Genomic DNA, 24643 nt, shown 5'->3' on the forward strand with positions numbered 1-24643 from the left:
AATAAAAGAGCTAGTCAGGAAGGGGAGAGAGTGCACATGCCCCTCTCTCTTTCATGGTGTTGAGTTTGATTAGCCTGTTCTGGTCCAACCATGCAGAAAGCTAACCACCTCAAGAGGCTAAACATATTTGGCACATCCTTGTGGACTTTTACCAAATTTTATTAATTCATCATAGAAAGCATCCTATCCAGTTGCATCACAGCTTGGTATGGCAACTGCTCTGTATGTGAACATAAGAAAATGCAGAGAGTTGTAGGCACATCACAGAAACCATGGACTCTGTCTATACTTCTCACTACTTCAGTAAAGCAGCCAGCATAATCAAAGACCACACCCACACCAAACATTCTCTCTTCTCACCCATCAAGTAGATTTTAAAAAAAGGCTGAAAACGTGCCACCAGACTCAATGATAGTTTTTGCTCCACTGTTACAAGTTTACAAGTTGGACTTTTGACCTCACAATCTACTTTGTTGTGATATTGCACTTTGTTTACCTCTACTGCACATTCTCAGTAGCTGTTACACTTCATTCTGCATCTGTTATTGTTTTACCTTGTACTACCTCAATACACTGTAATAGATCTATGTGAACAAACTTTTCACTGTATCTGGGTACAAATGACAGTAATAATCCAGTTCCAAATACCCCCAAACTGTAAGTTATCATGGTCCTTCAATATTTAAATTTCAAGGAAGGAACAGACATATTGAAACAAAATATGCTTAGAAACCTTACCAATTCACTGTCATCAGATTCAGAGCTGGAGCTGTCTTCTTCGCCTGCCTCATCACCATAGCGATCCTTCACTGGGAATTAAAAAGTAACTTTAAAGTAAGTTTGCATTCAACACAAAAATTGGAGTTGTGGACAGTGAAGGTTGTCACAGAATTCAGCAGGATATAAATCCACAATGGATATGGGCACAGAAGTGGAAGACAGTTTCATCCAGGCAAGAGTGAAGTTTTGGAGTTTGGAATGCCATCTGTAAGGGAAAACTATACAGTAAATGGCAGGATCCTTAACAGCATTGATGTACAGAGGGGTCTTGGAGTCCAAGTCCATAGCTTCCTGAAAGTGGCTACACAAGTAGATAAGGCAGTAAAGAAAGCTTGCCTTCATTGGCCGGTCAGGGCACCGAACCTCAGAATCAGGAAAAGGTTACAGCTGTATAAATCTGTGCTTAGGCCACACTTGGGAGTATCATATACAATTTTTGTAGCCCCCATTAGTGGAAGGATGCAGGCTTTGTAGCAGCTACAGTACAAATTCACCAGGATATTGCATGGATTAGAGGGACGACATTAGGAGAGGCATAGATAGTCAGAATTTTTCTCCCCAGGTAAAGTTGTCAAGTACATCAGGGCACAGTTAGGGCAAGAAGGGTTTAAAAGAAACATCACAGCAAGCGCTTTTTCATATATACATACACACACACACACACACACAGAGTACATCTCTGTGTTGCCAGGCATGGTGATGGAAGTAGATACAGAATGGCATTTCAGAGACTGTTAGACACACAATGTGCATGGAGCAGAGGGATACAAATCATGTGCTGGAATGGTTTAGCATAATTTGGTGCTGTGTTTGTCAAAGGCATGGTGGGATGAAAGGCCTGTTTCTATGCTGAATACTATGTTCTATTTTGTCCACACTGCACATAACAACTGAAGAACTCATTCACTCTGCACAGAACCAAGATTAAAAGTTATAATATCATATAAAGCATGTCTAACTTACAATGCATACACATATTACACATACTTTACATATACACTAAGTTAATATTTTATAAAGATTACTTTCTACCAGGCAAGCACCATTTTCTAGAACATAGAATAATAAAAACACAGGAACAAGCCATTCAGCCCACATGTCAATACTAACACGATTCCAAATTAAACTATAAATACAAGAGATTCTGCAGACGTTAAAATCTTGAACACAAAAATGCTTAGCAAATCAGACAGCATCTATGGATGAGAATAAGAAGGTTTAGATTAACTAAATCTCTTCTGTCTGCACATGATCCATACCGCTCATCCTTGCATATTCATGTGTCCAAAAGCCTTTTAAATACCTCTATGGTACCTTCCTCCACTACCCCTGGCAGCGTATTACAGACATCCAGCACTCTATGTAAAATAGACACCTTCTAGTATTTGACATTTCTACCCTAGGAAAAAGATCTACTCTATCCATATCCCTCATCAGCTTATACTGACCCAGTAGATCTCATTTAAACTTCCCCCCTCTCACTTTAAATGCATGCCTTCTAGTGTTAGATATTTTGATCCGAGGAAACAGATACTGGCTGTCTACTCTATTTCTGCTCTCATAATCTTATAAACTTTTATCAGGTCGCCTCACGGCCCTCGCCGCCCCAAAGAAAACGACCCAAGTTTGTCGACCTCTCCTAATGGTGTGTGTTCCAGCAACCCGGTAAAACTCCTCTGTAGCCTCTCCAAAGGCTCCCCATTCTTTCTACGACGGCGGGCTCAGTACTGATCTCAATATTCCAAGTTCAGTCTAACCAGAGTTTAGGCTGCCTTCACACGCCGTGACGGGGCGCTCAGAGCTGGTGTTACACATAGACACAGCCTTTATGGTGCTAATCGAATCGCGGTGTGCGCCGATTTCATGGTGGAATGCAGCGTTCACCAAGGCCTACCCCGCAGGCCTCCCGCTGCCACAGAACCAGTGGCCAAACGGCAGGGACAGACCACCCTCGGGCTCCCGCTTGTCCCTCAGCCCACCACTCACGCCGCTGCAGCTCTTCCTTCTGTCGGTATCGATCGTAGCGACCGGCGAAGCGCTGATTGATCCTGAATTCTGAGCCCGACTCCATGCCGTTACCATGCAGACGGGTGATCCCACCAACCGATCACGGGTTAGGGGTCACAGCCAGCCAATGGCGTGCCGCAGAGGCGTTTAAAGGCACCATTCCCCGAGGCCGAGACCGGTGGGGGGTCTGTTCTGCCTACATTGGTATGGTTTCGCTAAAGGGCGCATATTCTAATTTCCAGTGCCACAGTATTATCTAGTTGCTCAATCTTAGAATGTACGTGCAATTGCTATATTAACATGTTTTGACACCTCAGAATGAAGAATCAACTCCTTAGTGTTGAGTGTTCATGAGTCACATTTCACAAGACTTTTACTGAAAGACAAGGTTCATTACTGAAAGTTCTAGAGTGAAATGTTTGGTTTTATTTTACCAAAAAAAATTACATTGATTTCCTTTTCAACTAGTGTGCCTTCGCTCATGATTTCTCAAATCTTTCAACCTCTGCTGGACTCTACAAAATTACAAATACAGATTGAACCAATTATAGGAAATGTAGCCAATTATACCTTCTTTAGGCTCCTGGAACTTTTAAATTGGTGGCAATCTATTAAGATTTTATACTGCGGGCCAGTATATTAAAACAAAGTGTTGATCTTAACAAATTTCCGTTAAGAATTGAACTACCCATTTGAAGATTTCCTTCCAAATACTAAAGGAGGGAGAGAAGAAACAAAAGGGGAGCAGATTACCTGAATACCCACTGTTTCTTTTTCTCTCCCCTTCTTAAGTTCCTTCTATACTCCCTGCCACACCCCATCAACCACACACACCTCCAACTGTACCAATCCGCTCTCACTACCTCCGTTTGCTCCACCTTCCTTCCCTATCAGATTCCACTATTTGCAGCCCTTTATTGCCTCCACCTATCATCTCCCAGTATCTGCCTATCACCCATCCTCACCTTGATCCACCCACCTGCTACCTGCTCTTGCTCCACCCCCTTCCCCATATCTCTCTGTACTGACCATCTCCTCTCTATCTTTTGATTCAGATGAAAGGTCACAATCCAAACATCAACTATCTTTTTCACTCCACAGATATTGCTTGACCCGCTGAGTTCCTCCAAAAGTTTGGATTTTAATTTTTGCTTTTCCTTCTGTGATGTTGGATCAGGGTCATAGTTATTATTAACATCTTGAGAAACATGGTATGCAATTTTAGATAATTATTTTCATAAATAAGTGAGAGTACAGGAGTGGAACTTTTTGAAACTTCAGATCTCTCTTTGGACACCCTGACAGAGAAAGTGGGAGATGAAGCACTGGGAATTGGCACTACCTCTCATGGTCTGAGGACAACATTTCTACACAGAGCTGACAGAGGCCAATTTAATTGTAAAAATAGAAGGCAAGGGAGGCTTCTAAAAAAATTTCAAATAATGTTAGCATCTTTCATTCATCTTGCTTTACAGCAAATTAACTACTTTTGACGTAGGCATTGTTTTAATGTAGATAAAGTGAACTAACTGAGCAGCGTGGTCACAAAGCAGTTGGCATAACACTTTATAGCTCCAACAATCCAGGTTCAATTCCTGCCGCTGTCTGTAAGGAATTTGTATGTTCTCCCCGTGAGTGAGTGGTGCTCTGGTTTCCTCTCCCATTTGAGGGCATACTATGTTGACAGTGGGAAATGTAGCAACACTTGCACATACCTGCACTTACTGGGACTGTGTTGGTTGATGACACATTTCACTGTATTCAGAGCTTAGATGTACACATGAAAAATAAAGCTAATCTTTGTTTTTCTTTCTTATGTGCAACAATGTACTAACACATAGTACTAACTGGATAATCTGTTTTTTGGTCATTGTGATTGTAGGAGATGTTGGAGAAAGCCCATGATCTCTATATGAGAACAATGCCTTGGTATCATTTGCATGCAGCAGAGGGAGCAAACACAAGATCACTTTGAAGTCTCATTCAAAAATGTCAATGGAGACACAATGAAGTAATATTTCACAAATAGGAAGAAATGCGGATGTAAGACTTTGAAAAAATTTACAAGCAACAGCTTGTATCTTGCTTGAAACAAACTCAAAAACACTGCTGTACCTCCAACTGTCAGCCCAATACAGTGCTCAACTCTTAAAAAGTTAGCATTTATCTTTTGTGTAAATTGTTACCTGTTTAAGGAATGTGATATTTCAAATATTATATAAAATGTGATACACTGAAGAATCCAACAGGAAATTCAAACAAAACTTCTGTAGCCACAGATGGTTAGAATGTGGAACTTATTACTAAAGGGAGTGGTTGAAACATCAGCAAAGATGGATTTCAGAAACAAGATAAACATAAGCGTGAGAAAGCAATGGAAGGAGGTTGTGATAGCGTTAGATAACAAGGGTGGAAGGAAGTTTCTGTGATGTACAAACACTAGCATCAACAAGTTGGGCCAAATGGACTTTTTCTCCATGATTTTAAAGGTTGGAGGAAATTATGGGGGTGGATGTCGGAGTAACTTTTTTTAAGTAGAAGTGGTAGGTGGTAGGGGCGGATAAGAAAATCTTAGGTACATAATTGATAGAAAAATGGAGGACTATGTAGGAGGGAAGAATAATATTGATCTTAGTGTAAGTTGGAAGTTTGGCACATCATGGATTGAAGGAACTGGTACTATAATGTTCTAGGTTCCATGTTCTAAATAACAGGTACATTCATCAGTTCCAGTAGTGCCCAGGACACTATTCAAAATCAGAATCAGGCTTATTATCACTGACATGTCATTTAATTTGTTGTTTTAAAGCAGCAAATTACAATACATAAAATTACTATAAATTACAATAAGAATATATTAAAAATAAATGGTGAGGTCATGTTCATAGACCATCCAGAAATTTGATAGTGGAGGTGAAGAGGATGTTACTAAAGCATTGATTGTGGGTCTTCATGTGCCTGTACCTCCTCTCTGATGGTAGTAATCAGAAGAGGGCTCTGTTGTTGGGTATGTACATTTATTCTTCTCCATAGAAGCTGGCTGACTTCCAGAATTTTGTATGTGTTACCCACATATTGGAGATCACGGAGTTGGTTGTTGGACTGGGAGAGGATGCCAACGTTGGTTCGCATGGGGTCTTTACAAACACAGCCCTGATATTATCTCAGTAATGCTTCAAGATGCCCCAGACATGTGGAGGGATGCAAGTTGGTCCACATTTTTCAGGGTCTCCTTTAGGATCTGTGGCCCGGGGTGATGTTCATGATGTTTCAGGCTGAGGTAGTTCAGCAGGACTAGAGAAAAAAAGACAGGAGTCAATTTAAAAAGTAGGGGGAGTGGAGGGAGAAACACAAGGTGAAGGTTTCTCTCACCTTATCTCTTTGACTGTTCATTGCCTCCTTCCTTTTCTTCCTTCCATGACCTTCTGTCCTCTCCTATCAGTTGCCCCCCTCCAGCCCTGTATCTCTTTCATCAATCAGCTTCCCAGCTCTTTACTACACCACTCCCCTCCCAGTTTCACCCAGTGACAGGGAAGTGAGAGTTGATATTGGAGCACTGGAAGATTGTGCTGGTGAGATAGTAATGGGGGACAAAGAAATGGCAGATGAAATTAGTGAGTACTTTCCATCAATTTTTACTGTGGAAGCCACTGGCAGTGTGCCAGAGGTCCCTGAGTGTCAGGGAGCAAGAGTGTGTGCTATTGCTATCACAAAGGAAAAAGTGCAAGGCAAACTGAAAGGTCTTTAGGTGGATAAGTCATCTGGGCCAGATGGACTACATTCCCGAGGCCTGAAAGAGGTTGCTGAAGAGATAATGGATACATTGGTCATGATCTTTCAAGAATCTCTCGATTTTTGCATGGTCCTGGAGGACTGGAAGATTGCAAATGTCACTTCACTCTTTCAGAAGGGAGGATGACAAAAGAAAGGAAATTATAGGCCAGTTAGCCTAACTTCAATGGATGGGAAAGTGTTGGAGTCTATAATTAAGGATGAGGTTTCAGGGTACTTGGAGACTAAAGATAAAATAAGTCAAAAAGAACATGTTTTCTGTAAAGGGAAATCTTGCTTGACAAATCTGTTAGAGTTCTTCAAGGAAGTAACAAGTAGTGTGGACAAAAGAGAGGCAGTGGATGTCATTTTCAGAAGGCATTTGATAAGGTGGCACACATAAGGCTGCTTAACAAGATACTGGCATGGATAGAGGAATGGCTGACAGGCAGGAGGCAGTGAGTGGGAATAAAGGGGGCCTTTTCTGGTTAGCTGTCAGTGACTAGTGGTGTTTTTCAGGGGTCAGTATTGGAACCACTACTTTTCACATTGTTTGTCAATAATTTTTTTAATGGGATTGATGGATTTGTAGCAAAATTTATGGATGATATGAAGATAGGTGGAGGGGCAGGTAGTGCTGAGGAAGCAACGCGATTGCAGCAGGACTTAGACAAGTTGGAAGAATGGGCAAAAAAGTGGCAGATGGAATGCAGTGTTGGGACATGTATGATAATATATTTTGGTAAAAGGAACAAAAGAGCAGACTATATCTAAATGGGGAGAAAATTCAAGCAAAAGAGGTGCAGGGAGACTTAGGAGTCCTTGTGCAAGTCTCCCAGAAGAGTCTGTGGTAAAGAATGAAAATCCAATGTTGGCATTTATTTCAAGGGGAATAGAATATTAAAACAAGGAGATAATGCTGAGATTTTATAAGACACTAGTCAGGCTGCACTTGGAGTATTGTCAACAGTTTTGGCCCCATATCTTAGAAAGGATGCGTTGTCATTGGAGAGAGTCCGGAGGATGTTTACAAAGATGCTTCTGGGAATGAGAGGATTAACATATGAGGAGCATTTGGCAGCTTTGGGCCTGTACTCACTGCAATTTAGGAGGTTCTCTTTGAAACCTACTGAATGTTGAAAGGACTAGATAAGGTGGATGTGGTGAGCATGTTTCCATGGTGGGGGTATCTAGAAGTAGAGGGCACAGACCCGTTGATTGGGTCAACCTTTTAGGACAGAGGTATTGAGGAATTTTTTTAACCAGAAAGAAGTAAGTCTGTGGAATGCTCTGCCACATTTTACGGTGGATTCCAAGTCTGTGGGTATATTTATAGCGGTAGTTGATAGTCTCCTGATCAGTCAGGGTATTGAGGGATTTGGCAAGAAAGCAGGTGTATGAGGTTGAATGGGATGTGAGATCTGGGATTGGCCATGGTGCAATGGCAGAGCAAACTCAATGGGCGGAATGGCCTAATTCTGCTCCTATGTCTTACGTGCGCTGGAATGTATATTGACTGGTTGCTTCATAGCCTGGTGGGAAAACACCAATGTGTTTGAACTGAAAAACCTATAAAAAGTAGTGGATACAGCCCAGTCCATCACAGCTAAAGCCCTGTCCACCACTGAACACATTTACAAGGTGCTTTGTTGCAGGAAAGCAGTATCCATCATCCAGGCCATGCTCCATTTTCACTGCTACCATCAGGAAGGAGGTACAGGAGCCTCAAGTCCCACACCACCAGGTTCAGGAACAGTTATTAGCCCACAACCATCAGGCTCTTAGAGCATTGGGGATAACATCACTCACCCTAGACCTGAACAGATTCCACAAACCTATGGACTCACTTTAAAACACTTTACAGACCCATTGAGTGCTCTCAATACTTACTGCTATTTATTATTATTATATTTATAATATAATGTGTATGATATTATATTTATAATATATTATAATAATATTATTATACTTATTTTCATATTTACAAAGTTTGTCGTCTTTTGCACGTTGGTTGCTTGTGCGGGTTTTTCACTGATTCCATTGTGTTTGCTATTTACTATGAATCCCATGAGAAAATGAATCTCAGGTAGTATATAGTAACATATCTAGATTTCAGTGAACAAGTTACTGATGGTCATTGGTGTAATGCAGCTTGATTGGTTCTGGGATAGAGATGACAGAGGTACCCATTTGTTCTATAGATTAGCTTCACTGCAGTGAGAAGCTTATCAGAGGTAGGGTGATATGAGAGAGATTTTGAAAAGTGCTGGGGGTGGGGGAGATAACACAACTTATTTAACACCAATCTACATTAAGATGAGTCTGTTGTGGAGCAGGTGGTTAAGATCACAGTCTACATGAAATCAGTTGTTTATCCCTTTCCTCAGCAGGCTAAATAAATTCAGGATGTCCCCATCATCTCTTACCAATTTTTATTGATGCATCATAGAAAGCATTCTGTCTGGATACATAATGGCTTGTATAGCAACTGCCCTGAACATGACCCCAAGAATCTACAGAGTTGTGGGCACAGTTCAGCATCTCATGGAAACCAGCCTCCCTCCTCATCGAATCTGTCTATGCTTCTCACTGCCTCAGTAAAGCAGCCAGTATAATCAAAGACACCAGCCACCCCAGCCGTTCTCTCTTCTCTCCTATCAGACAGAAGATGCAAAAGCTTGATAGCATGTACCATTAGACACAAGGACAGCTTCTATCCCACTGTTATCAGACACTTGAACGAACCTCTTGAGCAGTAAGCTGGACTCTTGGCCTCACATCTATCTCTTATGATCTTGCATTTTATTGTGTACCTAACTGTATTCCTTTGATAATTTTTACTCTTTATTCTACATTCTTATCATTTTTACCTTATTCTATGTAATGATCTGATCTGTATACACAGAAAGCGAGCAGGAGATGTATGGGACAGGTATTAGAGAAGGAGTGTCGGGCAGTGGATGGCTCGGGTGCAGAGACACCTGGCCCGAGACACTAGTCAAGGTCATATGATTCTAAACAACTGGTTTACTGCTCATTACAGAATGTCTCCCTCCCCTCTCCTTTCCCCCTTTCCCCAACCATGATTATCCTCTCCCATACCCTTCCAACTGACTCTCAGTCCACAATAAAGACCCATATCAGAATCATGTTTATCATCTCTCACATCATGAAATTTGTTTTTTTTTGTGGCAGCAGGACAGTACAATACATAAAATTACTACAGTACTTTTGAGCAGCAGCAAATTGGAGCTCGGAAGCATGAAAAGTGGTAGCTCACTCAGGTTCACCAATGAGTTAAAAAGGCAATGTCTCACAGCTGTTTGGTGCTTTGAGCAGCAGCCAATCAGCACTCAGGATTGATTGGCAAAAAACAAATGAAATAAGACAAGTGGAGCAGCCATGGGCGGAGTGGTCAGAGTTAGAATGGAGATTGAGTTTTAGCTCAAAGAGGCTTCAGTCAGAGAAGGCAAAAATGCTGTAGGGAGAGTTTCCCCCCACCCACAGTTTATTGTTCTACCTTCTTAATATTTGCTCAGTTAGCACAGAAGAGCTGCCAGACATTACAGTGGAATGCTCCTCTTGTGGGATGTAGGAAGGCAGAGAGACCTCCTGTGTCCCTGATGACATCACCTGCAAGAAGTGCATCCAGCTTCAGCTTCTAATACTCCGAGTTAAGGAGTTGGAGCTGGAACAAGATGACCTCTGGATCATCAACGAAGCTGGGGGAAGGGATAGATAGGACATATAGAGGTAGTTACACCCAAGATGCAGGACACAGGAAACTGGGTGACAGTAAGGGGAAAGGGATTAAAAGCCAGTGCAGAGTACCATTGTGGCCATTCCACTCAACAACAGGTTTACCACTGTTGTTGGTGAAGGGGGTTGGCAGAAGACATAGCTAGGAAGAGTGATGAAGTTCTGCAAAATGAGATCAGGGAGTTAGGTGCTAAGTTAAAGGACAAGACCTCCAGGGTTGTGATTTCATGATGTCCCACATGCTACTGAGGCGAGAAATGAGAAGGTTATACAGTTTAACACATAGCTAAGGAGTTGGTTTAGGAGTAAGGACATAAGATTTTTAGATCTTTGGGCTGTCTTTCAGGGAAGGTGGGATGTGTACAGAAGAGATGGTTTGCACCTGAATTGGAAGGGGACTAATAACCTAGCAGGAAGGTTTGTTGGTGCTGCACAGTGGGGTTTAAATGAGAATTGCAGGGAAACGGGAACCAGAGTGTCAGAACAGTTAGTGGAGAGGTTGTGGAGATAAAGGTTGTTAAGACCTCAAAGTCAGGGATCAAAAGGTTGAGTATGGTGTGACTAGTGTCTTAAGATGCCTATATTTCAATGCAAGTAGTATCGTAGGAAAGACAGGTGATCTCAGGGTGTGGATCAACACCTGGAATTATGATATTGTAGCTATTAGTGAGACTTTGGCAGCTCAGTATTTCGGGGTTCCGTTGTTTTATACTTGACAGACCAGAATGGATTAAAGGAGAGGTGGTGTTTCTAGTCAGGGATATGTCACAGAAGTGCTCTGTCAGGACCGACTGGAGAATTTGTCTAGAGAGGTGTTATAGGTGGAACTGAGAAATAAAGGTATGACCACATTGATCAACTGTATTACAGATCATCCAACAGTCTGAGAGAATTAGAGTGGATTTATAGAGAGATCGCAGACCGTTGCAAAAAACACAAGATTGTTACAGTATGTGGTTTTAACTTTCCATATGTTGATTGGAACTCCCATACTGTAAAAGGACTCGATGGGATAGAGTTTGTCAAATGTGTTCAGGAAAGTTTCCTTGATCAGTACATAGAATTCCCAACAAGTGAATTTGCAATACTCTTATCTACTATTAGGGAATGAGACTGGGTACATGACAGAATATTGTGTAGGGGAACATCATTTTGCATCTAGAGATCACAATGCCATTATTTCAAAGGAAATATACAAAAAGATAGGTCTGGTCCACAGGTTGAGATTCTAAACTGGAGGAGGGCTAATTTTGTTGGCATCAGGAAGTGTGGATTAGGACAGGCTGTTATCTGGCAAAGGTATGCTTGGTAAGTGGGAGGACTTCAGAAATAAAATTTTGAAAATACAAAGCTCATGTCTGTCTGTCAGAATAAAAGGTAAAGTTAACACGTGCAGGGCACCTTGGTTTTCAAGAGATACTGAGACCCTGGTTAAGAAACAAAAGGAGTGCATAGCAGGTATAGGCAGGTAGGAACAAATGAGGTGCTTACGGAGTGTAAGACATGCAAGAGAACACCTAAAATAATCAAGAGGGCTAAAAGAAGGCATGAGATAGGCTGAGCAAATAAGGCAAAATAGAATCTGATATGCTACAGATATTTTGAGAGCAAAAGGATTGCAAGGGACAAAATTGGTCCTCTGTAAGATCAGAGTGGTAATCCATGTTTGGAGCCAAAAGTGATGGGGGAGATCTTAAATTATTTTTTTGCATCTGTATTTACTCAGGAGACTGACAGCCTACAAAAGTGAGGCAAAGTGGCATGAACTTCTTGGATCCTATACAGAGGAGGTGGTGTTTGCTGTCTTAGGATGGATAAATCACTAGGGCCTGACAAGGTGTTTCCTCAGATCTTGTGGGAGGCGTGCAGAAATTGTCGGGGCCCAAGTAAAGATATTTAAATCACCCTTGGCAACAGGTGAGGTACCAGAGGATTGGAGGCCAGCCAGTGTTGTTGCTGTTCAAGAAAGGCCCTGAAAATAAACCAGGAAATTATAGGCCGGTGAGCCTGACATCTGTAGTGGGAAAATTATTGGAAGGTATTCTAAGGGACCAGATATACCAGTATGTGGATAGACAGGGACTGATTAAGGATAGTCAGCATGGCTTTATGTGTGGTAGGTCATGTCTGATCAATCTAATAGTTTTTTTTTGAGGAAGCTACCAGGAAAATGGATGAAGACAAGGTAGTGGATGTGTCTACATGGACAAGGCATTTGACAAGGTCCTGCATGGGAGGTTGGTCAAGAAGGTTCAGTTGCTCAGCATTCAAGATAAGGTAGTAAATTGGATTAAACATTGACTTTGTGGGAGAACCCAGAGAGTGGTGGTAGATGATTGCTTTTGAAGCCTGTCACTAGTGGAGTGCTGCAGGGATCAGTACTGGGTCTATTGTTGGTTGTCATCTACATCAACAATCTGGATGATAATGTGGTTAACTGAATCAGCAATTTACAGATGACACCAAAATTGGGTGTGTAATGGACAGTGAAGGTAGCAATCATGGCCTGCAGCAGGATCAAGACCAGCTGGAAAATTGGGCTGAAAAATAGCAGATGGAATTTAATGCATCCAAGCATGAGGTGTTGCACTTTGATGGGATCAACCAGGGTAGGTCTTACAGAAAAAAGGTCTTACAGTGAGGAGTGCGGGAGAACAAATGGTTCTGGGAACACAGATCCATAATTCATTGAATCATGGATAGGTAAGATCGTAAAGAAAGCTTTTGGCATATTAGCCTTCATGAATCCAAGTACGAGTACAGGCAATGGGATGTTATATTGAAATTGTACAAGACATTGGTGAGCCTGACTTGGATATTGTGTGCACTTTTGGTCATCTTACAGATGGTCATCACTACAGAAAAGATGTAAGGTTGAAAGAGTACAGAGAACATATACAAGATTGTTGCCAAGTCCCGAGTTATAAGGAAAGATTGAATACATTAGGAATTTATTCCTTAGAACACAGAAGATTGAGAGGTGTACAAAATTACGTTGGATAACAAAGATTTTGCTTCCTCAATATTTCTGGGTGCACCTTATACATTTTAGGCTGCTAGTCATGAAAAAAAAATCACCATGAAAGTTTCCTATCATGCACCATTTTTGAAATTGTTTATTATTTCAATTCATAATTCAAGTCAGAGTAATTGATGCCAAGATCAAGGAAGGTATTTTTGTTGGTCCACAAATCAAACAGATCATCAATGGCAGATAATTCAAAGAACTTTTAGTGGGACTGGAGAAAAAAAAAATCACATGGAAGGCATTCAAGGATGGTTTTGAAAATTTTCTTGGCAACTACGTGCAGCTGGTTGACAACATGCTTCAAGCACATAAAATTATGAAGTGCAACGTGCCATTAAGGTTTCATTTTCTGCATTCCCATTTATATTTCTTCCCTGTAAATCTTGGCACTGTCAGTGACAAGCATAGTGAAAGCAGGATATTGCAGTCATGGAAAAATGGCATCAAGGCAACTGGAATCCATCAATATTGGATGATTATTGTTGGACAGTGAAGTGAGAAGCCTCAGCCACCGAGTACAAATCAATATCAACAGAACATCTTTAGCTTAGTTGAACTATTGCAAAGCCTCATCACCATTATGCAATTAAATGCATCAGATTCAATAAAATTTAGTTTCTTGTTTCTCCAAATTCCTACATGATATGATAGTCTGAAATTGTATTTGGGGTCAGCTTCAAGGTGTCTATCATAATCAAAAAAGTTTCTAAGGAAGCAACACTTTCAAAAGTTTTGTTATCTAGTGTTATGAGGGGTATAGTTAGGGTAAATGCAAGCTGGCTTTTTCCACTGAGGTTGTGTGAGACTACAACCAGAGTTCATGAGTTAAGAGTGAAAGGCAAAAGGTTTAAGGGGAACACAAGGGGAAGCTTCTTCACTCAAAGGGTCGTGAGAATGTGGAACAAACTATCAGCACAAGTGGTACGTGCATGCTCAATTTCAACATTTAGAGAAGTTTGCATAGGTACAGGATATGGCTGTGGTCCTGGTACCAGTCAATAGAGTGGGCAGTTTAAATGGTTCAACACGGACTAGATAGGCCAAAGGGTATGTTTTTGTGCTGTACTTTTCTATGACTCCTATGCAAAAGTCTTGTGCTCAATATACATAGCTAGGGTACCTAAGATTTTTGCACAATACTTTATGAATAGACATTACCACAAGAGTCTGTGGCCTGCCCATGTTCCCATGGTTTAACAAGTTATTGCAGCCTGTCTCTATTGGGGGGGAAAAAAACAGCCACAGGCATAATTTTCAATTTTCACATGTATAATTTATTTGTAATTTTTAGTATAATGCACTCAAAAATAAATTCAACTTCATAAATATAATTATATGTGCAACATCAACCTATAAAGTCTTCAGAACATTCCCAACTCAGATTCCTCACTTTCCACAGGGACTGTCTACTTGGGATTGTCTTAACTGGCAGGCAGCCCCATGCCCTATTCTCAATGTCAAGGACCTTTAAGTTAATGATCTATGCAAACGATAAATAGACTTCAAAAATTCAAACTCATGCTGAATAACAACAACAGCAACACTTTGAAACTGCACTAGTAAAGCCAAAAACATCGCAGCCCTGCACAGAAAATGGATACAAACCAGGAGCTCCAATAAGGAAAGAAATTGATACGGCTCCTAGTAATAAGTCACAAGAAAAGTTTCCAAAGGTAGAATTTCTGTGGAACTTCTCATGGCTTCCAAATTGTCCCATAACCAAGTGTACAATTTTAAAGCATCGCTGTTAAAATATTGGATATGCAGCAGCCATTTTGCATGCAGTGGTATCTCATGAACAACATGGCCAGATAATCAGGTTTTAGTGATGTTAAGTAAGTGTAAATAGTGCCTAGGACCTGAGGGCTAACTTCAGTACTCTTCAAAATGTTTCCTGGAACCTTCTACTTCACCTATCTGCAATATAAGCGGAGGCTCCTTCAATGATGCCGCCTACTCTCACTGAATTATCAGCCTGGATTTTTGTGTTCAGGTCTGAGGGTTAGTGCTTGATACCACAACCATCTGACCCAGGAGTGAGAATGTTTATGTGTGATAGACAAAGCGGGCAAGGTGAGAGTGAATGAATACAGCCACAGGAAAAGCCATAAGCAGAGGTGATGTTTGAACTTTTGAGGGTGGAGAGATGGATGAGAAACCACAGATTCTTGATAAGAGCACACTAGTGCAACAGGTTGACCTCAAGTTTTTACTCCAGGATTTTGTCACCCCTACACAAAAGTATAAGGAAATTAAATCAACAATTTGAATAAAAGATTTAGGCAAAATATGGGAACATGATCTGTATATTCCTTTGTAAATTTTAATTTGAATTGTTCCCCTTCATTCCAAAAGACCATCAGACAGGAGGAGGAAGCATGAATGGTTCCCACCCTCCCCATCCAAGTGGAGAGGAGCTCATTTGTGTCATTCTTGAGGTAGACTTTGCCCAAGATCAGATTCCTTAACCTGTCCTGGGAGTTCTCTACCTTGTCTCCAAGGCAAATAGAATTCTAGGGGAATTGCCAAGTCTTCAACCTGTGGGCAATAAATGGGTAACAAAAATACACAACTTGTTTTGCATATTACACATACCTTATATGGAAATTAGGCTGAGATAACTACATCTGTGGGTACACCCGTGCACTATTATGACAAGTTTAATAGACTCTCGACCCCTATAGTTACAGTAACACTATAGACATAAGATTGGAAATGTTGACAGGATTTCACTGTCTGCATCAGTGTTTCCAACAATGTTTTGCCCAGCATCAGTTTTGAGGAAAACTGAATCTTTCTGTGTGAAAATTTAAGCCTCAAACTTTCAGCTTCCATATACCATCAACTAAACAAAATCTAAAGATGCTCTTAGTCGGATGCATAAAGTAAGTGGCAAGACTTAAAGCAGGTCCCAGGACTGCTCTTCACCCAGTGGGGATGTTTTCATTATTGGGTAGTGGATTCCCCCTAGTATTTATTCAATCCAGATAAACATGTCTCTGCTTCCATATATATCCAAAGAGCCATTACTCTGGGATTCTAGAATCTGTTTTGCCGATCACACCCCATCCACACTTTAGAATACAGTTCCTGTTCTGTAAAAACTGCAAACATGCCTTGTGTATGTGCAGTGTTGCTCAAATAGATCACACCCAGAAATTTAAGTGCTTCACCATATCTTCTAAAGATAAGCATACTCTTGATTTTGTTTCAGAAAAAAAGGGGCATTTAAGTCAATGGGGACAATAACTCTTAAAAAAAAAGAAAACACACACATTTATGAATCACTAGAGCACTCAGGACAAGTTCATTGCTACATTAACTGTTCTGTTTCCTTTGTGAAACACAAAATAAACCATTTTAACTTCAAAAAATTGTAAAGCACAACGTAATTTTACAGTACTTTAAATCAATGTAAACACTCATTGGTTAAAACAAAATGAAGCCTTGGATCTTTAACCCCCTTGTACATGGGATATTCCTATTTCAGAGACACTATTTTCCCTGAGGCACTCTTATGGAGGCCACATGGGCAGAACGACCGATTCCACATCTCCCCCACACTCCATGCACCCCATGGTTCAATGCTGATCCCCAGATCCAGTGACCATAGCTCCCAGCTGTGCTCTCTGCCCACGCACCAGAGTTCTCTTCCACCCAAGCAGCCTTCTAAAGGTGCATGTTTCCAAATACCAAGTATGTGGAATAGATCACTGCAGACTGAGCTTCTGCAATGCCTAGAGCTCCTGAGGCCACACGTGCAAGCTCTCATGCGCTGTTCATTGTAGCTCCCATTTGAATTTACACAACAATAAGGTGGCACAAGTAAAGAAAAAAATCTGCTTATCGATGATTAAGTTACTTGGCTACTTTTAGGGGCAAGATGGCCATCAAAATTTGGGGGTGGAAGCGCTTCCACTCTAGTTCAAGACCCAAGGAGTGACTTAAATTTTTTTTAAAAATGGAATTAACAGTGCAATACAAAGTAGACCATGCTTTGAGGAGGTTAAATTGAGGAAATGTTAGTGTCCCAGCAGCTGGGGAAATCACTGTGAGCTTTGGAATTGTATTACTTGCTCCAACCATTCCACCACTTCAGTTCTGCCTGAAACCCGTGCCAAATCAAGTGGGGTCTGCCCTCTGTGGTTCTTGTGCCAAATGCTTGACCTGGAAGCCAGGAACTGCACAACATTTAGGTGGCCCTCTTGGGCAGCCAGATGTATTGGTAGACAGCCCGAGGCATTCTCCAAGTTTACATCAGATTGGTACTTCATCAGGACCACCATGGTATCCAAGAAACCACTGCGGGCTATGTCGTGTGCTGGGGAAAAGCCATTTTTATCCTGGACATTGGGGTCCGCTCCATTCTTCAGTAGCTCCTCTGCAACAAAGGTACACCCCAACATCATCACCTGGAAGGGGAAAGACAATGAGGCCATAAAACCTTCTGTACAAAATAGATTTCATTTTTATTAAATTATATCCTTGGATTTGTTGTTAATATTTTGAGTTTGTAAACACTTCTGTACAAGCAAAACCCAAGAATAACAAAACTGTAAAGGGCAATTAAGATTACAAATGCAAGCAGACTATTTCCATTGAGGTTGGGTGAAACAAGAACTAGAGCTCATGAGCTGGAAAATGTTTAACAGGATTTTGAGGGGGATCTTCTTCACTCAGACAGTGGTACAAGTGTGGAACGAGCTGCCAACAGAAATGCTGGATACAGGTTCAATTTCAACATTTTAGAGAAATTTGGATAGGTAGATAGATAGGGGGCATGGTCTGGGTGCAGGTCAATGCAACTAGAAGCATAATGGTTCAGCTCGGATTAGATGCCCTATAGGGCCTTTTTCTGCACTGTAGTGTTCTATGACTATGACATAGAATATAGAACATATAGTACATAAAACAGTATAGCGCACTCTTCAGCCCACAATTTTGTCCTGACCTTATAACCTACTGTAAGAGCAATCCAACTCTTCCCTCCCACACAGCCCTCCAGTTTTCTATCATTAATATGCCTATAAGTTTGTTAAATGCCCCTAATGCATCTGCCTCTACCACCACCCCAGGCCGGGCATTCCATGCACTCACCAATGTGTAACAATAAACTTCTGACATTCCCCTCCCCCACCCTATACTTCACTCCAAATGGAAATTATGTCCCCTCATACTAGCCATTTCCACCCTGGGAATGTCTCTGGCTAACTACTATCTATGCCCCTTATCATCTAGAACACTTCTATCAAGTTGCACCTCATCCTCCTTTACTCCAAAGAGAAAATCTGTAGCTTGCTCAACCTATCATCAGAGGATATCCCTCTGATACAGGCAGCACCTTGGTACATCTCCCCTGCATTCTCTCTAAAGTTTGTGCATCCTTCCTATAATGAGGCAAACAGAACTGAACACAATATTCCAAGTGTGGTCTAACCAGGGTTTTATTGAGCTGAACCATTACTTCTTGGCTCTTGAACTTAATCCTCTAACCAGTGATGACCAACACACCCTATGCCTTCTTAACAACCCTATCAACTTGTACGGCAACTCTGACAGATCTGTGGAAGTGGAGTGTGTTCCATGTGACCAGCACTGGGAGTTGGTTGCATGGAAGCTGAGCGACTACTAACTGTTGAAAAATCGCTGGACCCTGAAATTCATTTACCATTCATATAAAAACAATTTGGATACTGCAGTGCTTTACTTTTCGACACAACACCTTGTAGACATTGTGTGCCTATGGGTTGTTAAGAAGCCAAGTCATAACGATTGCAAGCAAAGGTAGTAATTGAGTTGTCGGCACTTCCCCGCAGTTGTGAGGGAAGCAGACAGGAAGGCGTGCAAGGAAATGTTGACATTATTTTACAGCTGTGATAGAGGGAGTTTGACAGGCATATCTCTGGCAAAAATTCAAGTTTATTTATATGGAGAAAGTTAGCAGCTGGTGCTAAATAGAAACATAGAAAACCTACAGCACAATACTTCAGCCCAAATGCTCTGCCAAACGTACTTTTGAAATTACCTAGGGTTACCCATAGCCCTCTATTTTTCTAAGCTCCATGTACCTATCCAGGAGCCTCTTAAAATACCCTATTGTATCTGCCTTCACCACCGTCACTGGCAGCCCATTCCACGCACTCACCACTCTGTGTAAAAAAAAAGACCCCGACATCCCCTCTGTACTGTTACGTACCCTGTAACGGGTTAAAAGGAACCAGCAGAAATGGACGCACCTGGAGTCTGAATCTTCGGTCACAAACTCTATTTTATTAGTAACTACGTGATAAAGTAACATAAAACAAGATAAGGTAAGCAGCTGAGCAGAGTATATGCATATATATAGGTGAGTAAATTAGGTTCCCAAGCTTCCCAGCTCAGGTGATTAGGTGATCCAGTCTTACGGTGGGATGGTAAGTAATCAGTTCAGTTCTGGAATTTGATTTGAGTAGAGTTGGAGAGAGATAGAGTTGGTTTGTCTTCCCAATGCCGATGGCGATCCTCCACGTCATCCTCCTGCTCCCGAAACTTATCAAAAGTCACCAACTGTGACCACAGAAAGGGTATGCCGTCTTCTATGGTGGAGTTATCAACCCCAGACCAGGGTTAAACACACCGATAGCTCCCCACCAGTCACCCCTTTGTCCACACTGTGAGCAAAACCCCACCCTTGTCGTGGGTACACAAAGCTCATCAGTGTCCTCCTTGCCTCTGGCGTCGTGTGTCTCTTGTGTGTCTGATTAAAAAGTCAACTGACTTTGCATATATCTCACTAGTGCGGAACACGAGCTGTCCATCCTGTAGCTCCGCCTTTCAGTTTCCAAGGCAACTCAGACTTTCTCTCTCTCTCCCTGCTGCCGAAATAGCACACAAGCTGTTTGCTCCCTCTCTCGTTAAAGGAACAGTCCACTTTAGAATAATCCTTCAGAATTCGTCACAGTACCTACTTCCAAGCACCTTAAAACTGTGCCCTCTCATGTTAGCCATTTCAGCCCTGGGAAAAAGCCTCTGACTATCCACACAATCAATGCCTCTCATCATCTATCAGGTCACCTCTCATCCTCTGCCACTCCAAGGAGAAAAGACCAAGTTCATTCAAACTATTCTTGTAAGGCATACTCCTCAATCCAGGCAACATCCTTGTAAATCTCCTCTGCACCCTTTCTATAGTTTCCACATCTTTCCTGTACTGAGTACAGTGCTCCAAGTGGGATCTGACCAGGGTCCTATACAGCTGTAACATTACCTCTTGGCTCTTGAACTCAATCTCTCGGTTGATGAAGGCCAATGCACCATATACCTTCTTAACCACACAGTCAATCCACACAGCAGCTTAGTGTCCTATGGACATGGACCCAAGATCCCTCTGATTATCCACACTGCCAAGAGTCTTACCATTAATACTATATTCTGCCATCATACTTGACCTATCAAAATGAACCACCTCACACTTATCTGGGTTGAACCCCATCTGTCACTTCAGCCCAGTTTTGCATTGAATCAATGTCCCACTGGAACTTCTGACAGCCCTCCACACTATCCACAACACCCCTAACCTTTGTGTCATCAGCAAATTTACTAACCCATCCCTCCACTTCCTCATTCAGGTCATTTATAAAAGTCACAAAGAGAAGGGGTTCCAGACCAGATCCCTGAGGCACACCACTGGTGACCGACCTCCATGCAGAATATGACCCGTTGAAACATATGAAACATTGGCTACTCTTTTCTCACGGATGCTGCCTTACCTGCAGCGTTGTGTATGTATTCTTTGATCCACAGCATCTGCAGTTGTATTTTTGTGTTATGACCCATCTACAACCATTCTGTCTTCTGCAATGTTCCCTTCTTGTCTACCCAACTCCACTACAACCGTCTCTGCCTGCCCAACTCAGTGTTGTCGAGGCACCACAATTTTCTATTTTGGCAAAAGTGCAAATGTATACACCTTATGGTTTAATTTCAACTTAGTAGAACGGGAAGCAAAGTCGGGCATGACACTTTACAGTACCAGCGACCAGGTTTCAATGCCTGCTGCTGCCTGCAAGGAGCTTGTACATTCTCCCAGTGACCATGTGGGTTTCTTCTGTGTACTCCAGTTCCCTTCCACAGTCAAAAGACACACCTATTGGCAGGTGAACTAATCAGTGTTAATTAACCCACGATTGGTCTAGGGTTAAGTCAGGGTTGTTGGGCAGAGTGACTCAAAGGGCCAGAATGGCCTACTCCACACTGTATCTCAATAACACAAACAATGTATTATTTGGACTGTGATGCTCTCTAATTATTTAGTCAGGAATCCACTCAACAGTTAAACTCCTACTCTGCACTTTCTTCTTTGATGTTTTGTCTTTTTTAAAAATAAAGTCCTATGCTCCCAAGTTCTAACAACCCCCAATCTATTTCTCCAGGACCAGTGCTATCGAAGATCACTTGTGAGAGATACTGAAGTAGACCAAGTACCAAACATCCATCTAGGTTGGCCAGCTTCTTGCATTGGTCATTGATCAGCTGACAGCTTTGGGAAATTGATAGGATGGAGAACCGTGCTGAGAAGTGGCAGATGGCGTTCAACCTAGAAAGGTGTGAAGTGATTCACTTTTGAAGTTCCTATACGAGGTAGAATATAGGGTTAATAGCAGGATTCTTAACAGCGTGGAGCAACAGAGGGATCTTGGTTCCATATTCCATAGACACCTAGTCTGTTGCAGGACATACCATGCATCAGTGAAGGCATTGGTTAAGCAACCAAGTTGGCCTCTGCTTCCCTTCTTGCATCCCCTACAACACAAGAAGACTTGCCCATTGTGTCTATGTAGCTCTCAATCCAAACCCATTCCCCCATATTTCCTTGAGGTATTCTCTCCAGATAACCACCCACCTGCATTAGAGATAATTATCCTTCCCATAGGTCGTTGGGACATGGGAGGGAAAACCCAGGTGGTCATCATGAGAATGTGCAACCACCCACTGTCAGCCAGGAGGTCTCTTCAGCTGCCAGACACAAGCTCTGTATGACATGAGCCAGAAACCTCGTTTGGCTGGATGAGTCAAAACCCTCCACACCCTCTGGGACAAATTGGCTAATTGGAAACCCGTTTTTCAGCCTCAACATTCACACATCTCCACCCAGTTTACAGTCCTTACCTCCACAAAGTGCAAGGGACTCATCCAGACTTTTTTCACCAGCACCTCCCACACCTCCTATACCATCAACCAGCTCCCTTCCCTCGAAATCACACACTAGCCTTTACCTGATCTTGCTTCCCCCCCCCCCCCCCCAGATATGCCAACATTACAGCGCCTTCATCAGGCACAATACAATGGCTCTTGAAAGCAAGCAACCTTCACACCCCCTCCCCCCAGGAGAATCAAGGCAGCCATATTTAACCAAGGCCCCTAACCCACTATTACAACAGGTCTCTCTTCCGCCGATCACCCCCTCCCCCAGCTTCTCAATTCATTTACCTCCGTCTTGCCTCCCCCAACTTGGTCTTATTTATTCACCTGCCAGCTTGTACTGCTTCCCCAACCACAGCCACCCACTTACTCTTATACACACTGCACCCGACTCGGCCTCTATAGTTATCGGAGGACTCACCAATAGACAACTCCTAGGAAAACATCACACTCTTCCGAGTGATCGCACTGCTCCCCCTCCCCCACCTCTTTCTGACTTCTTCCTCCCTTTCTAGTCCTGACAAAGAGTTTCAACTAGAAATGTCGACTGTTTATCCCCCTCCATGGATGCTGCCTGACTTACTGAGTTCCCCCAGTATTTTGTGTGCGTTGCTCTGGATTTCCAGCATCTACAGAATTCGTGTTTACGATTTGTTTTAGTAAGTATCCTTCTGGAAGTCATTATTACGTCTGTTTCCACTGTGTTCCTGTTCTACTGGAATCTGTACATCAACCTCCAGATCTTAAAACTAATTTTTTTAATGTTATTTCCTTCTGCTATTCTGAAGTCTAAAGCCTGCCACTTTAGAGTTACTGGAACAAACATCTTAGTTGCAAAACAACATTCCTGGAATGACGGTACAAATAAATAATACTGATATATACAAGAGCTCACGCGGTTCCGTTTAAAACAATCGTTTAACAGGTGTGGCGATAGAAGTGTTTTTAAACGAGCACTGCTCATTAGAATTTAGTGGGGAGTGTTGACAATATTTAATTCCAGGAACTAGTTGCACGCTCAATAATTATGGCTTGTTCCCCATGCCACAATCGCCCGGTGCAAGCTCCGCCTCTTCAATATTAATGTGTCACTGAATATTTCACAATGAGTGTGCCTTTTAAATCTTAAAAAAAAACATTCGAACAGTCAGATCCTTTGGCGGTGTCTCCGTCCCACGTATCTTCTCAACCCCCAGCTCACAAGAAACTTGACCTTTTATCATTCACAAATGTTGCGAAGCTATGCGGGGGGCGGGGGTTAACAAATAAAAAATTATGCCCAAGTTCAGCTGTCCCCACAGAGACAGACAGCGCAGGTTGTCACGGACAGAGGTATCACAACTTAAAGACGTTGACAACTCAAATCCCCTCACAATAAATACACCGACAGTTACTCATTAAGTAGAAATGCTATTCTCCGAAGACCTCTAAGCTCGGCAGTTTCCGAGGGAAAATAATAAACAAAATGTAAATGTTTAAAGAGGGGAAAAATAGGTAAAATACAGATTCAACTCCCGAATCGACAAATTTCTTAACTATTGCACGGGATAAACTGGCGTGATCACTTATTTTTCAGGAGGCACCAACCTGCAATGCAGTCCGTCCGTATTTATTCACCGCATTCGCATTCACCTTCTCTTCGTTCAGAAGACGTTTAACCTCTTGCCAGTTCCCTTGCGCAGCAGCCCTACTCAGTTTGTCACCGCCGAACATGCTATTGACCATTGCTATTTTCTCCCTACCCCTGCGCCACCCTGGCTCCGGCACCGAGAGCAGGAGCAAGCCTCTGATACAAACACCCCGGCTTTACCCTTCCCGGAATCGGCTCGAAGCCTGATTGACGTCGCACCGACCAATGGGAACGCCGATCTACGTCGTCATCCCTAGCAACGTCTGGAATTGAAACCGGCGTTCGAAGACACGATCGCCGGCCAATCAGAGAAGAAGCTTAGTATAAAAGGCAACAATAACTACCACTTTACGTCAGTTATGTTGTGACGTTGTTTATTTTTGTAACTCTCGCTAGCGGCACGCGACGGGACTCAGCCGGCGTTCCCACCGCCCGAAGTTCCAGTCGTTCGGTCTGAGTGGGCGTTCCTGGGTTTGTTGTGCGGCTCC

At 42.3% G+C, this 24643-nt stretch overlaps 2 protein-coding genes across 4 annotated transcripts in view; both read right to left on the bottom strand.

Moving 5' to 3' along the window:
- kri1 (KRI1 homolog) overlaps positions 1 to 2921 on the bottom strand; it is a 67543-nt gene extending 64622 nt beyond the window's left edge. The window contains exons 1-2 of one of the 2 annotated variants that reach the window (XM_073068949.1): positions 2767 to 2921; positions 739 to 809 (exon numbers count right to left, since the gene is read on the bottom strand). In XM_073068949.1, coding sequence (XP_072925050.1) covers positions 739 to 809; positions 2767 to 2851 — 156 coding nt within the window. In that variant the 5' untranslated portion in view covers positions 2852 to 2921. Of the gene's footprint in view, positions 1 to 738; positions 810 to 2537; positions 2702 to 2766 lie in introns of those variants that run through there. The other variant, XM_073068951.1, reaches the window with a different exon arrangement.
- Positions 2922 to 5591: 2670 nt separating this feature from the next.
- LOC140740086 (cyclin-dependent kinase 4 inhibitor D-like) lies at positions 5592 to 24386 on the bottom strand. 2 transcript variants are annotated; one of them, XM_073068958.1, is made up of 3 exons: positions 24113 to 24386; positions 17513 to 17757; positions 5592 to 6081 (listed from the first exon to the last, which is right to left on the bottom strand). In XM_073068958.1, the coding sequence occupies exons 1-3, from the start codon at positions 24248 to 24250 to the stop codon at positions 6048 to 6050; spliced, it is 417 nt and encodes a 138-aa protein (XP_072925059.1). In that variant the 5' UTR covers positions 24251 to 24386; the 3' UTR covers positions 5592 to 6047. The 2 variants fall into 2 exon arrangements, with proteins under 2 accessions (XP_072925059.1, XP_072925058.1); XM_073068957.1 differs by lacking the exon at positions 5592 to 6081 and having other exon boundaries at positions 14597 to 17757; positions 24113 to 24384.
- Positions 24387 to 24643: the final 257 nt, after the last annotated feature.

This window comes from Hemitrygon akajei, chromosome 16 (genome assembly GCF_048418815.1).
Source record: "Hemitrygon akajei chromosome 16, sHemAka1.3, whole genome shotgun sequence".
NCBI lineage: Eukaryota > Metazoa > Chordata > Chondrichthyes > Myliobatiformes > Dasyatidae > Hemitrygon > Hemitrygon akajei.

Bases quoted from the DNA above. Each gene is read 5' to 3' on its own strand.
- LOC140740086 (XM_073068957.1), bottom strand. From the start codon at position 24,250: ATGGTCAATAGCATGTTCGGCGGTGACAAACTGAGTAGGGCTGCTGCG. The intron at 17,758-24,112 runs GTTGGTGCCTCC...TTCCCCTTCCAG, and splicing joins ACGGACGGACTGCATTGCAG to GTGATGATGTTGGGGTGTAC.